The 14455-nt window shown below is 43.7% G+C and overlaps 1 protein-coding gene across 3 annotated transcripts in view; it reads left to right on the forward strand.

Annotated features, from left to right (window-relative positions):
- nlgn3a (neuroligin 3a) overlaps positions 1-14455 on the forward strand; it is a 133715-nt gene that overhangs the window by 80479 nt on the left and 38781 nt on the right. For all 3 annotated transcript variants that reach the window (XM_085291310.1, XM_085291318.1, XM_085291326.1), the window contains one exon: positions 7761-7946. In XM_085291310.1, coding sequence (XP_085147436.1) covers positions 7761-7946 — 186 coding nt within the window. The remainder of the gene's footprint in view (positions 1-7760; positions 7947-14455) is intronic.

The following is a 14455-nucleotide window of genomic DNA, read 5'->3' on the forward strand; positions in this document are numbered from 1 at the left end:
AGGATAATACATTGTTATATATACTTTTTCTCTTTTCAGGACATTTTTTGAGAACAAGAAAACATATATTATCAGCATTCTTCTGCTTTACAATTCTGATTTGTACAGTCAAACAGGTGTAACATGCAAATTTTCTTACTGCACACAATGAGCACAAACAGCACATTTCTGTAAAATTATTGCTTCTTGTGAGCTTTGAGGCAGTTTCAAATTAGAACACAGCCCCACTGGCAAGAGCGCTGCATTGTGTTGCCAACCATATTGTACCCATCTGAAGACAAACACAAAAAAATCACTCATTCAGCACACACACCACAGTGCTAAACCTCTGGAAAACAGATGTTCGTTCAAATTTGCTGCGATAGATTTACAACTCAAGTTGGCAGGTTTCAATAAATGAACAAATACTTGAAGGCAGGATTTACAGTGTCGCAAATGGAAGCTGTAAAATTGGCCGCTGGGGCTTGTTTCTCAACTTTTTCAGGGGTAGGGTCAACCAAAACTAAGCTCGTTATGGCCAGCTATCAGAGCTACTCCAACCTGAGGAGAAGTGGAGTTAGGCTTTGAAGATGCTCTAAATGATGACCTTTTTCTCCTACCCTGCTCCACTGATGTGCTTTGATAAGCTGGGCTCTGATCTCTTCTGTGGTATCACTGCATCACTGCGTCACTGCGTCACTGCACACTGCGCCGTCCTCCCCGAGCTGGCTTGCGCTAAACTTTCTCACCACGCCCTCAAATTACATCACCCAGGCTTGATGTCATTTTTCACACCATGCCTTTGAACTTGTTCAGCCACAGGCCAAAAAAGTGAGGCAGAGCACCCTGACGATGTCTTGTTTTGAACAAAGGATTATGATTATACTAAGAGTGCATTTAAAAAAAAACATTAGACATTAGTAAAAGAAAATGATTGTGCAAATGTGAAATATATCCAGACGACGCGTGCTCCTCCAAGTAGAACCAAAGTGCTGCTTAACCTCACAGTTGTGGCTCTCAAACACTACTCTCTCCCTCTCCCCTTGTGGAAGCATGCAAGCACGCCTCCGCACCAGCTGTGAGATGCAAAGCTCCCCTTTGTGTAAAAGCCTTTTGCTGTCTTTGAGAAGCCTCTGTCCATGCTATTATGTGAAAAGAACGACAATAAGAGACACGGCAAAGAGAAAAGGTGATGGGTTGGGGGAGGCAGAATGGAGAAAGACACTGAGAGGAGGGGTGGACAGGAAACTGAGCCAGCGAAAGGGAAGGATGGCGAAGGGGAGATCGGGAGAGAAGCAACGAAACTGACAGCCCCAATAGTCGATGTATGATTGATGGAGTGGTGCTCGGATGCCAGGGGTCATACATATGCAAACTGCTCATTTGTAGTTGCTGCCAGAGCTGCTGTTCACTAGAGCCCTTGAACAGTGTCGTCTGACCACTGGGACACATCGCACAATCAGATTAAGCAGCCCCCGAAATCACATGCAGGACGACCAGCAGCTGCCACGTGCACCACCGACTTTGACTTACAGTATCTGTTTTTCATCCCCCGCCTGCCATAACAGGCCCTCGTCTGTCTGTAAGAGATCTGGGTTTTAGGGGCTCAGATATGTGTCAGATGAGCTCTGGTGTCTGTGCGGCATGGATTTTCCCTCTTGACATTTTGTTGTAGGTTTTTGTTTTGTTTTGTTTTTTTCTTATTGCTTTGTTGCACACAGACCACATTTTCCATGTGAGTGGCTCAGTCTGTATGTAGTAGCACAGTATGCATATGTCATGGTCGGCTGTGTGGCAGGCAGGATGAGGACCCAATCGCAAAACTCACGGACTCAAGGGATGAACTCAAAAGGCAGCTTTATTGCTGACAAGATGACAGGAAAATACAAAACTTAAACTGGGCACAATAAACTAATACTTGGAGAGAGACACAGGGACATCCACGCAGCATGAGGGAGACTACGACACAGAACTGAGGGAGACGCAGACATAAATACACAGAGGGTTAACGAGGGAAGTGGGAGCACACGGGGAACACAGCTGACACAGATAATCATAACGAGACAGGGCAGGAGTGAACACAACATGACGCATACTGACGAGAGACTGTCAAAGTAAAACAGGAAGTACAGAGGTTCAGACGGGAGGAGAGAGCACGGGGAGAACACAGACATAACAGGCTGGGGAAAACATGGAATAAAACACGAAAGGGGACAAGGGCTCATGAATACATAGAGGGGCACACAGGGGGTGAGAGTCACAAAGGGAAAGCACACAGGGAACCACATAACAGGGCAACTCAGGAAACAGAACCTAAACAGGGAACTGAATACAAAAATACAAGAGAACTAAGAATACTGGGCCAACACGGCCCAGGACCATGACAGCATAATAATCTACCTCTAGCAGCGTCCAGCCGACACCCGGCATCTACTGCGTCCGGGAATCTTTGTGCAGCTGAGACTAATGCTAAGCCAAAGCAATTAGGTTTCTTATAATCATCTGCGTGTTGACGTTTTGGGAAAAGACCTGCAGTATACTGACTGTGTTATGATTTGGTTTGAGCTTGCAAAGTGTCAAGGGCTAGGGCCTCGAACATCAGACGGCTTTGTTGCCATGTGAAGCGTTGTGATTTTTAAAATTAATTATTAATTTGCGATGAGGCCAGGACAGAATCGGGGTGGCATGCAGGGGATGGGGGCTTATGCATAAATTCTTTTAACCATTTTCTGGTTTAATTCTGTGCTCATGTTATATTCATTAATATGGAATAAGTAATTTATTGGAGTGACAATCAGAAAATATGTGATTTTCCCACAAGTTTTTATTTCTGTCCACCGCAGAAGCTGTGATGTGGCGTGGATCACAGAGTCTTCTGTGTTCAGCCATAAAGAGGCTTTCTTGTGCTTTTCCGCATTTCACTCTTTCGCTCGCCCTGTTTCTATAGCTCTCTCGCTCTCCTTTTCTCAGATCAGACTGTGCTCCAGCCACGCTATTGGGCACCGAGCTGTAAACAGGAGCGGCACACTGATCCGAGTCACCTTCATTCAGGCCCATGCCCCAGTCGCCTCACACACCATTTCTTTTTTTTTCCTCCCTCTTTTTGAAACTCGTCAGTGTTTTGAATCCACACTCCCAAAAAACTGGTAAAAATGTCATGGGTACAGCTCCCTGTGCGGAGGATGGACCGCTGGGTATGCCCCTTGCTCATCGTGAGCCTGACACATAGGCCCTTTATGTGGCTGTGAGGAGGGTGGCCCCTTCCATCCTCTGCTTCTCATCCACACCCCAGAGGCTCTCATTCAACCCAGGCCTGGCTGGGGGGAAGTTGAAGCTCTTTTGTATTGGGGGGGAGGGGGATTCTTAGTGGGGGCTGTCAAGGCTGTGACTGTGTGCGCCTTTATTTCCCCAGAAAAGAGATGGGGTGGAGGGGGTAGAGATAGAGGGAGAGGGCAAGAGGGAGGCCGGAGAGGGAGGAGTGGTTCCAAAGGAGAGTTTGGACACAGAAGGCCTTGTTAACCGGCTCCCTCAAAGAGAGAGAGGATGAGACATAGAAAAGAAAGACGGAAAAGGCAAAGTAACACCAAGCATGAATTTTTTTTTTTTTTTAAAGCCAAAAAACCGTTTCCCTCTGTTACGTCACTGTGTTATTCCCATTTTACTCTACCCTTCCCTATCTGTTCCCTCCATCTGTCCCCATGTAAGCTCAATCTTCAGCTCAACAAGCTTTTGCCCTCCCCCTCACCTCTTCTCAACCTCGTCCATTAGTTTACGCACATTCTATTATCTGGGAGAGCGGGCTAAAAGAGATGTCTGGGGTCAGAGCGATCATTATCATCACCCCTTGCTGCTACACTTGTGAGTTATAGCCCACCATACTGGAAACAGACATTTAAATCATAATCAATAAAGCAATATCAATGCTGAGAAGCATGGCAAAAGGAAATCAGGCTCCAGGCTCTGGAGGAAACACATACTCTGAGACTGAGACGGTGGCACGCACATATTGATGAAACATGATCAAGCCAAATGAAAAAAAACACACACACAATATGTGACGTCACGCTTTGCACTTTTTTTCTAATGCTCAACTAATGCACATTGTGGCTGGTGTGCAAAAATGTGTGAAAGTGGAGCGAGCGCGTCATCATGAGGGGACGATGACGTGCCGTAGCCGCTATCCGACTCTCTGGTCACGTTAAGGTAACTAGGGAAGCAATGGTACTTGCAGGGGTAGCCGTACAAGACGCACACAGTGTTTCGTCCAGCAGGGACAATGCGAGGAGACAGGTGTGACCTGACCCAGCTGTGACGGGACCACGTTCTCCGTTGCCGTTGCAGCTGAGATCACGACTGAGTCTCTGTCTCTTTGCTGCCACGAGGAGAAAATGCCAGTTGCCCGCGTACAGAAAAAGTGAACCACATCACTGTCAGGGAAGAATAGGTTTGGGACATGATACAAAAACTCATCATGTAATCAGTCAGTATAAATTACAGTTCTAACACACAGAGAAAGGCTACACAATCACTGTTATTAACTTGCACAGTTTGTGGTGAATAAGATACTCTCGTGCAAATATAATGCATAATCCAGCTGAACTGCGCAGACTTGTTGGATTCCATATTTAGAAATCTTTGTTTCACCCACAAAGACCATTTGAAGTTACTATTATTATTATTATTAGATGTGGTTCTTTTATAACTTCTTTTCTCACCAGATGTTATTGAAAACATTATGGATTTGCTTTATATGATTTAAGAATAGCAACTTAAATAACGCTTATTTTGATGATTTCTTTTCTCCGCTCAAGCCAACACGTCCCGCTGAGGCTCTCGAGCTTGACGTAGGAGATGAGTATTGTTCTTGAGGTGGCTTTTTTAATGTTTTAAGAGAAAAACAAAGCATTAAGTAAATCACACATTATCATAGGGATTGGGTTTTGAGCATTGCCTCACTTACTGAGTGAAGTGAAAATACCCCACAGCAAATCTATAGTTTGTTACAGAGCTCGCAGCAGGCAAGAATAAAAATGTAGCAGGGAAAATTAAATGAGTACAAATGATGTGTTTAATAATTAATAATTTATTTGTTTACACAGATCAACTAGAACTATTTAGTATTTAATGATGATTTCACGTTTGCTAAATTAACTGGACTGGGACACTGTAATTGCGTATACAGTTTGGTTGAAAGTTAATCGTTGACATCATTTAAAAGATCATTTGCATATTGATTTGAATTTGGGTAACTAACAAAGATGGATATTGTTTGATACTGTATTACAGTTTAGAATTAAATGCTCTTTGCAAAGCACCTAATGTTTAAATGTTTTTTTTTTTTGTTAAAAATCAAATGGAAGTCAGGTTGAGTAGTGCAGTCAAGCACATTGCCAGCTTGATCAAACACTTCAGGAGCATTGAGCTTCAGTCCAGAATCCCAAGGTCCTGTGTAGGTGTGAGCTGTGAAAAGAGAGTGCAATGCACATCATGGTTTATGTGCAGCCAAAGCCCACGCAGTGCTGATCAGACAGGGATCATCTGCTATATCTGGAATCTATAACCCTGTCGCTGGTGCTTAAGGGGAAATTTGGAGAGCTCAAACCAGAACCAAAGTGAAGCTATACAGTGTGTTATGTGTCATTGAAGTAAGCTTACTTTTTAGTAATTTTTTTGTAATCATAGAGGAGACTGAGGTGTTTTATAGGTCATCAACTCCAAATATGTACAAAATGGCACATCCATAGTAAAAAGTCTGCAATGTAAAAATAGCAATAGGCATGCATAAAAACAATTACTTTGCTATCTTAATTGCTTTCCAAAGAAAATACTTTCTGTCACCTTTCCAATTAAAACATAACCAGGAGCTATATTAGATGTATTTTTAAATGGTGCCTGCAGCATGTCTTGCTGTCTAAGATATTGGATTCCACCTCTACATTTTAATGACCAGTTTTATTTATGCAGAGGAATCAACACGGCTAAACAAGAAGCCACAAAAGACCATAGCATGAAACTGTGTTTTGTTTTTCTTTTTTAAACTGTGCCAGCTGAGGATTCAGCTCTAATGATTTACATCTTGTTATTTAGCAATGCCGCATATTACAATGCCACATGGATAGTGTTTACAGTATCTTTTCAATTAGCCTAACAGTTGTACAGAGTCCGTTTTCACATGCCAGTCTCCTGACATTTCTTAACCCAACTGACATACACTTGGTGAAGTGTGAACCATTTTGCAAATGAGGGTTATTCTGGGAGAGTCACGTCTCTCCTCCCTCTCTCTCCCTCTCGCTCTCCTCCATGCACCCTCGAGAAGGTTGTAAAAGCTGTTGTCCTTTAGTGATGACGGAAAGCGAGGAGGAGCCGCGAGAGAAAAAGAAAAGGAAAAGCTCTTCAATTGGAGCCCCGATTTCTCCTCTCTCCGTCTGCGTCTGTCTCTTTCACTCTCACTCTGCATGTGGCCTGCTGCTCTGTCATCCTCAGGGATGCATCTGAAGGAGACCATCTGTTGATCCATTTGTCTCCTGCTTTGCTTCCTGTGCCACTGCCTCTCTCCAATCGATGATCAGGCCTGGCCTTTCCCCTGCCCACCCTCTTTGTGTCTGCCAACAGGCCCTCAGGGCGAGGCGGGTTTGCTGTTCGGGTTGAGATAGGAGATTGTGCCCGGATTCAGACAAAGAGAAATGATAAGCAGTGGAGAACATGCTGGGTTTTTGTACACAGACTGCTCACAATGAACAAGCTAATGACCACAGAGAAAGCTACTTTCTAATCAGTGCTCATCTAAAGTGAGCATTGTTATGCTGACCTGAGTCAAAAAAATGTAATTCTTTTTTATGCGTTGCTAATATCAAAACCGTAATCTTCTTTCGCTTTGACAGTTTATCCTTACACGGATAGACGACAGACCACGAAATAGATGTTAGGAACAATGCCGAGATGCCGAAGGACCACCGGAGGCTTCCAAACATTCACCACCAACACATTCATTGCTTGTGAAGTGTTTGGCAGCGTTGCTGCTAAAGAGAGTGGGGTGCTGGTTTCCACACATCACCCATCTGTCACCTCACATGCATGTTCATGGGTTTGACGGACACCGACTCCACCGTGGGGACTTTGGGGATTGCTTGCCTTTGATCTTCTCCCGTGACTCTCCATTAACCATCAGTCGGCAGAGCTCAGGCCCTGGAGAGCAACTGGGAAAGGGTGGCGTGTGAACACGAGCGCTGATGTAGCCAAGAGAAATTCATTGTCCAAATCTAGCAGATTACTGACATGGAGGAAAATGTACATAAATAGTGCTGGATGTAAATGTTTTGACTGTAAGTTCGTTGGACTATGGAGCAGGAGAGAGAATGGTAATGACAGGATAAAACTCAGAACACGTGTGCAGTGTGTGCGTTCCATACTGCTTATTTTTGCAGCATTTGAAGCTTTTTTTTTCCCTCTTTCTCTGTCCGCAGAGTTTTCATAGATTTGCAAGGTTTTCATCACGGCTGCTCAATATTGTTGATGATGGGTGTTTACCCAGGGAGACATGGCATTGATTTCCAATAAAGTGCAGATGGCATGCGGTCACACACACTCCTATTTTACCAAGAGCCATCCAATAAGTCATGATTTCACAACCGCAGTAACCTGGTGTTGTGGTTCTTCTGACAAAACCGGGGTGGGGTGTCCGTCATTGTGGAAAACCTTTAGTGGCTAACAACTTTATGCCTGGGATTCATTTGACTTACTTTCACTGCATGGCTTTTTAATTTCTTCTTTTTGTGTTGCAGGCTTCCTCAGCACAGGTGACCAGGCAGCTAAAGGGAACTATGGGCTCTTGGACCAAATCCAGGCTTTGAGATGGATCAGTGAGAACATCGGCTTCTTCGGAGGAGATTCCAATCGCATCACAGTGTTTGGTTCTGGGATCGGAGCTTCTTGTGTCAGCCTGCTCACGCTCTCCCATCACTCTGAAGGTACAGTGGGGCAGAGGCGCCGGTGTGGTGGGGCTGTGTGTGATATAGCTGTTCAGCTTGTGCCTGCTGGTGTGCAGGCTTCTTGATATTATCTAGGCATGCAGGTAGTGAGTTACAGCGAGTAATCTAATCGAGTTCACTGTGCAGCATAAGAAATGTTTTAAGATGAAACAAGTTTGCATTCAAATGAATGTGATTTTCAGTCCAGAAATGGAAACTTCACGGTGGATTTCAAGCCACATGTGGGCTTTGACATATTCTGCCGGTTTGTTAGTATTCTTCCCTGTACCAAAAAATGGGTGTAGTGTGACACTGGAAGCAAGACACTGTATGTTAAGGAGAGCTTTTCAAGGTAGCCACGTCGTGCTAAATGGTGCACACTTGCAAGTTTTCTTTTTTTTAAAAACAAATCACAATGTTTAGCTGCTACTTTAATGTCACCTCATGATGATTTACTGCTCATGTTGGACTTGTCTTTAATGCAACATGCAAGCTTGACTTGGACATGAAATAAACATCCCTCATACTAATCCTCCTCTAATGCATCACTAAATTCAAATAGAGCATTACAGGTAAGTAATTGCTGGAGGCCCAAATGCATAATACTGAAAGTGAAATTATTACATGTTTTTGTGCAAACATTTAAAAGTCATTACTGTAAGGGACCGCATCCTCAATTAGATTTGACATCATGGATGGATGCATGGATCTGAGGTTGCAGTTTGGGGAAGGCCTTCATAAGGACTGGCTGCAGCTCCCAAGCTGGGCTGGGGGAGGTAGGGTGAGGTACAAAAATGAGAATGAATTGCCGGTGGTGTAGGAAGGGTCATTTAAGGCATTATGGGTAGTTGTGGCTCAGCAAGTAGAGCAGATCGTCTACTAATTGGAAGGTCATTGCACAGTTTTGTGGCTACTCCAGTATGCATGTTGAAGTATCCTTGGGAATGATACTGAACTTTGAGTTTCCCCAGATCCATCCATTGCAATGTGAGTATTAGACAAACTATATATATAAGTATCAGTTCATTTACCATATAGTCAAAGCACTCGAAGGGGAGTGTATGAGGTGCTGTCCAGCTCCTAAAATTCAGATAAATTAACTCTTAATTGACCACAGTTGTGTGAATGCGACAGGTTCAGTCCGCAAAGCGATGTTATATTTTTTTATATGTTATTTTCCAACTGAGAGATTTTTACATTTAGCCAGGCTCATGTAGCCTCATTGCAAACATGTTAACAAGCCACAAACATGTCGCTTTGGACACAGATGGCTGGAGGTGTAACACTGGGCTGTTACTGTACATTACATGGAAATAAACCACATCAAAGAAACCACTCTTGCAGTAGATACAGGCCTGGTCCCAGACAGTGTTGTGGCCACAAAGCTATTAAGCGATACACCCCCATCACTACACACACCAGCTCAAACACACACACAGAAGCACACACTATTCAAGAACAGAGTGAAATCTCTCTTCTTGGATTTTTGATTAGTGGACCAACCAGGGTGAGTTTGAAAGAGGTCATTTGATCGTCTCTTCCTTGGAACCCCATTACAGTGCCAAGGATTTGTGATATGTTTTGCATTCTCCAATTTGCATTAAAGTGTTACTAATTGCCTTGATTTCCTCCGATGACTGATGACTGCTTTTGAATTGAATTTTTACCATAAATGCCTTTTTTTTATTCATACTTCATAATGCTACGCTCCATGTAGCATGTTATTATACTGCCAGAGAAACCATCTCCTCCCAGTAAATTGGATATTACCGGCTCTGTTTTTTCCCCTGAATGGAAATGTATGCCCCACTGATGGGATAAGAAAAAAGAAAAAGCCAGTAAAACTTGAGCGATCCTAGCAAATTGAAACAGGAAGCCTTCTATCACGCCAGGACTCTTGCTGTGAATGTTACCAATGGCAATCAGATTTCACACAGACTCTCTGGGAGCACAGATTGTTGTAATTATATAAAGTTTAGGACTGGAGTGGGCTGCTGGATGTGACAGGAAATACAAGTGAAGAAATGTCTTTTTGCACCTGCTTTCACAGCCTCCACTGTACACCACCCCGCCCCTCCTTCGGTCTTAAGCGTCGAAGCGAAAACTGGTAAGATGCTGTTGTTGCCAAGGCAACGTCACAAACAAGAAAGGAATCAAAGTGTCCGGGTCTACAAAGTGTTGAAAATTAAGGATAAAAATATATAATCAACTGAATTACAAACTGTGACACAAGAACACCTGGTTTCAGGTGGCCTCTGGTAATGGACTTGTGTAATGATTTTCTATCCGTGTCAGCAGACTGTTGCATCTCTGATAGAGCCTCTTATATTGAGCTTCCTACTTTGCAGTCTGAATGAAAATTAAGTCAGAAACACCACTCACGGTGCATCACAGCCCCTGAATTTATACTCCAACTTGCTTGCATGTAAACCCTTTTCCACTAGAGAAGTAGTATTTTCATAGTAGTGGTACATGTGGTATTATGGAATAAGATTTGCATCCCTACATACACAAACATTTCCCTTCCTGTTCTGCTCAGATGCACGATAATGAAGCCCAGGTGAAAAAATAAAAAAAGAGGAAATCAATGATGGCACACTGTACTGAAGCTCCCTGGTGTGTTGGTGTATTTAATGACAGTATTCCCACTCTTACGGTACAAAGTCTGTCATCACCGCCTGCAGTGCATAGACTTTCCATCTAACCGAGACTCTTTTCATGCCTGTTGGTGGCAGAGTGACAACTTATTTTAGATGCTCCATGCTCCTCCTGAAGCTTATTTAATAAGCTGAATTCTCCTATATCATCCTGGCCCTCTGGCCTCTCTCTTTGATTGCCTGCTCCGCTGGCCTGGCCTTGGTGGCGTTTTCGTGTGGGCGTGCCGAGGGCTCCAGTCACAGGGTACATCCATCACGGAGTTTTCCCCTCCTGGCCCGTGTGGAGGCTGGTCTGGATGCCTTCTCGCGAGGGCTAGCTTTTTTAGACCATGGTGCCTGCCCTGCCTCGTCCTACATCCAATCTCATCCTTACTTCACCCATCTGTCTCCTTGCCTACACAGTCAGTAAAAGCATGCACGGGACATGCTCTTTTTCACCATGTGCCAGTGCGTCTCTCTCCCTTGTCTCCCTCTCTAGGTTTCTGCTCCCTAGTCTGCAGCATGTGTGGTGTGTTGCTATTAATAAGATGGCTGCCTTGTCTGGTATGTGGCAAGCAATCTTGCTGCACATCTGAGACTTTGGAAGCAGAATGGTCATTAAAAGCGCAGTCTCTCTCGGCAGGAGAGTGTTTTTGACCAGCTTATTAAATGTAGCTCAACAGTTGTGTTCCCACTGAGGAAAATCTCTGTCCCCATCTTCTTTTTTTCTCCATCTTCAAAAAGAAAATGGCTAAAGAAGTTCAAAAGAAAGGACATTAGCAAGTCCCATGTATTATCTATCTGGCATCGCACAGGCGCTAATTAAACATGCAGATTTGGCTTTTTCCCCTATCTCCTAATAATCGTTATGATTTCAAAATTGAGATGGCTTTTCTGTGCATGAGCAGAATACCAAGTGCCCAGTGACTCAGACATGTGCATTTGTACATATATCTCTAGAGATTCAAAGAAGTGTTGCTCAATTCAAAACCCAAAGGAAATATACTATGCCATTCACACTCAGTGTCAGTGTGCATCTCATCCCCGCACATATGTCAGCACAGGCGTGTCCATTCACAGCTCACACATGAGGGAAGGGCTAGGTGTAGAGGCGCTGAAGGTCGTTTGGTTTCTTTTTTCTTTTTTTTCCTTCCTCCCTCTCTTCCAGTAAGCAATCAGGATAAAAGCTCCACTTCTAAGGAAGTGCTCCCGTTTTAATGGAATGTTCTGGACATTAAAGACAGCTAGTGAGGAGGATCCTTCATGCCAATGTCAGCTTTCATTTTTATTAAGACTTCTGGGTTATTGAGAACCATAAATACACATGTTAAATGCCTGGGTTTTATTACAGAAGTGCAAGGAGTACAAATGCATTTTAATGCAAGATGCCTCCTCGCAAATACTTAAACCCCATGAACCATGAGGGCAAGGGAGCAGGTACTTTGTTTTCAGGAGAGGGCATAGGTTTGAATCTATTTAGTGGGAAGAACAGGAGAGGATTTGATTAAGTGATAGAATGTGTGATTGGATCTGGAGAAACTGAAGATCAGAGCGACAGATTGTTTTTGCTGTTTTTAAAAAAAAATCTTAAATATGAACTTTATTACAGGCCACTGATGTTGTTTTAAATTTGCGAGTGTCTAGTGTTTCTAGTGTCATTCTTTCAAAATGTGTTTTGGAAGACACTTACAGAGCATGTTTAGCCAGGTAGGTAAGATACAGCCACAAAGCTTCAAGAGTATAACTGAGATTCAAGCAAAGGTTGATTTTGAACATGGATTTAGCCTTTCTCGTTTCATGGGATTTGATAGATCCACAAGGTATTTTATGGCATTTACTACCATCGGGGACTGTGGCCCTGAAATCATCGCACAAACAAAACCTTTATCAATTATTTATTAATGCTGTTAAGGGGGATTCTTTAACCCAAATCCTAACAAACTAAATATGAAAGGAAAGATTAAAAGAGAGTCCAAAGGATTAAAATCAACAAGTGAAAACCAAGTAAAACAAATAGCAGGCTTGTTAGAGCCATGAGTCATACAGTGATGGATATTACAACATAAGTATGCACTTACACAGAAGGCTAACTAAAGCATTCAGTCTTTGTTTATAGTAAGATGTTGTACAAAAATAGCTGATTGTAGTGTTAACCTGCTGGCGTTAGCTTGCCAATGATTGTAATTTAAAGAAATATTAGGCTTAGCGTTCTTACACCACGACAGTGGCCCCTGCTCATTCTAAAATGGGCGAGCATTGCTCAATCTGCAGCTTAAAGAAAATATCAGCACACCAGAACGAAGACAAGATGGAAGGAAGCTCATTAGCATGCACGAAATACCAGACCTAGTGTCGAAGAATGGCAGTTTCTACATGCACGGTACAGAAATAAACACTCAAAAAGTACAAGCAGGAACCTGCAATAGGTCAAAAATACACAGCCTGACATGTACTTGTTCTTTAAAGCAGCCACACTCCAACTTCTGCGCCACTTTACTCCCCTTTGCCTATGAGAGTATTAATTTAGCCTTCCAGTGGGCGGCTCATTGGTGTCACAACATAATAATGCGGAGGTGATAATCAGGTAACACTTATTATTCTTCAGCAAGAAGAAATCATAAAAAAACAGTAAAAACTCAGAGATGATTAACAAAATGGTAAATGGCCTGTATTTATATAGCGCCTTACTAGTCCCTAAGGACCCCAAAGCGCTTTACATATCCAGTCATCCACACATTCACACACTGGTGATGGCAAGCTACATTGTAGCCACAGCCACCCTGGGGCGCACTGACAGAGGCGAGGCTGCCGGACACTGGCGCCACCGGGCCCTCTGACCACCACCAGTAGGCAACGGGTGAAGTGTCTTGCCCAAGGACACAACGACCGAGACTGTCCAAGCCAGGGCTCGAACCGGCAACCTTCCGATTACAAGACGAACTCCCAACTCTTGAGCCACGATTGCCCCAAAAGATGATTTTTTTTTTTCATGTTCAGCTCTGGCTAACATATAAGATAAGATAAGAAAGATAACTCTTTATTGTCATTGCACAGTCATCCATAGTACAATAGTACAATGAAATTGGAAAGCTGTACGTCGGCACTTCATATAACACAACACGACATGATACGACACATCACAACGCAACACAAACAACACAACACAGTATATTAACTTAGTAATAAAAAAGAAGAAGAAGTGTATTTGAATTCCACACTGTTATTATTGCACATTAATTGTTATTGCATCTTGTTATAAATATAAATATTATTATTGTTACTGTTTTTACCGTTGTTACCTCCCCCCCAAAAAAGTCCAGGTAGGTAGCCAGTCAGGTCAGCTATTTGCATTGATTAGGACTATTGCCCTGTTGTAAAAGCTGTCCTTGAGTCTATTTGTTCGGGACCTCAGCAGCCTGAACCTCCTGCCAGATGGCAGCAGCTTAAACACCCGGTGTCCTGGGTGTGTACCGTCCCGTAGGATGCTGCGTGCCCTCTTGAGACAGCAAGTGCTGTACAGGTCCTTCAGGGAGGGAAGAGGATGTCCAAGGATTTTTTGGGCCATAATGATGACTCCCTGGAGTGCCTTTCTGTGTGCTGTGGTGCAGCTGGAGAACCACACACCGATGCAATGTGTCAGCACACTTTCAATGGAGCAGCGGTAGAAGACGGTCAGCAGCTAGTGGTGTGGAGCTTTGGGGAGCGGGGCGATTGTGGCCTATGAGTTGGGTGTTCGTCTTGTAATTGGAAGGTTGCCGGTTCGAGCCCCGGCTCGGACAGTGTCGGTCATTATGTCCATGGGCAAGACACTTCAACTACCGCCTACTGGTGATGGCCAGAGGGGCCGATGGCGCGATATGGCAGCCTCGCCTC

This window comes from Mchenga conophoros, linkage group LG2 (assembly GCF_057382185.1).
Source record: "Mchenga conophoros isolate Kocher_MC1m ecotype Shallow Benthic linkage group LG2, M_conophoros_male_GT1.1, whole genome shotgun sequence".
Lineage (NCBI taxonomy): Eukaryota > Metazoa > Chordata > Actinopteri > Cichliformes > Cichlidae > Mchenga > Mchenga conophoros.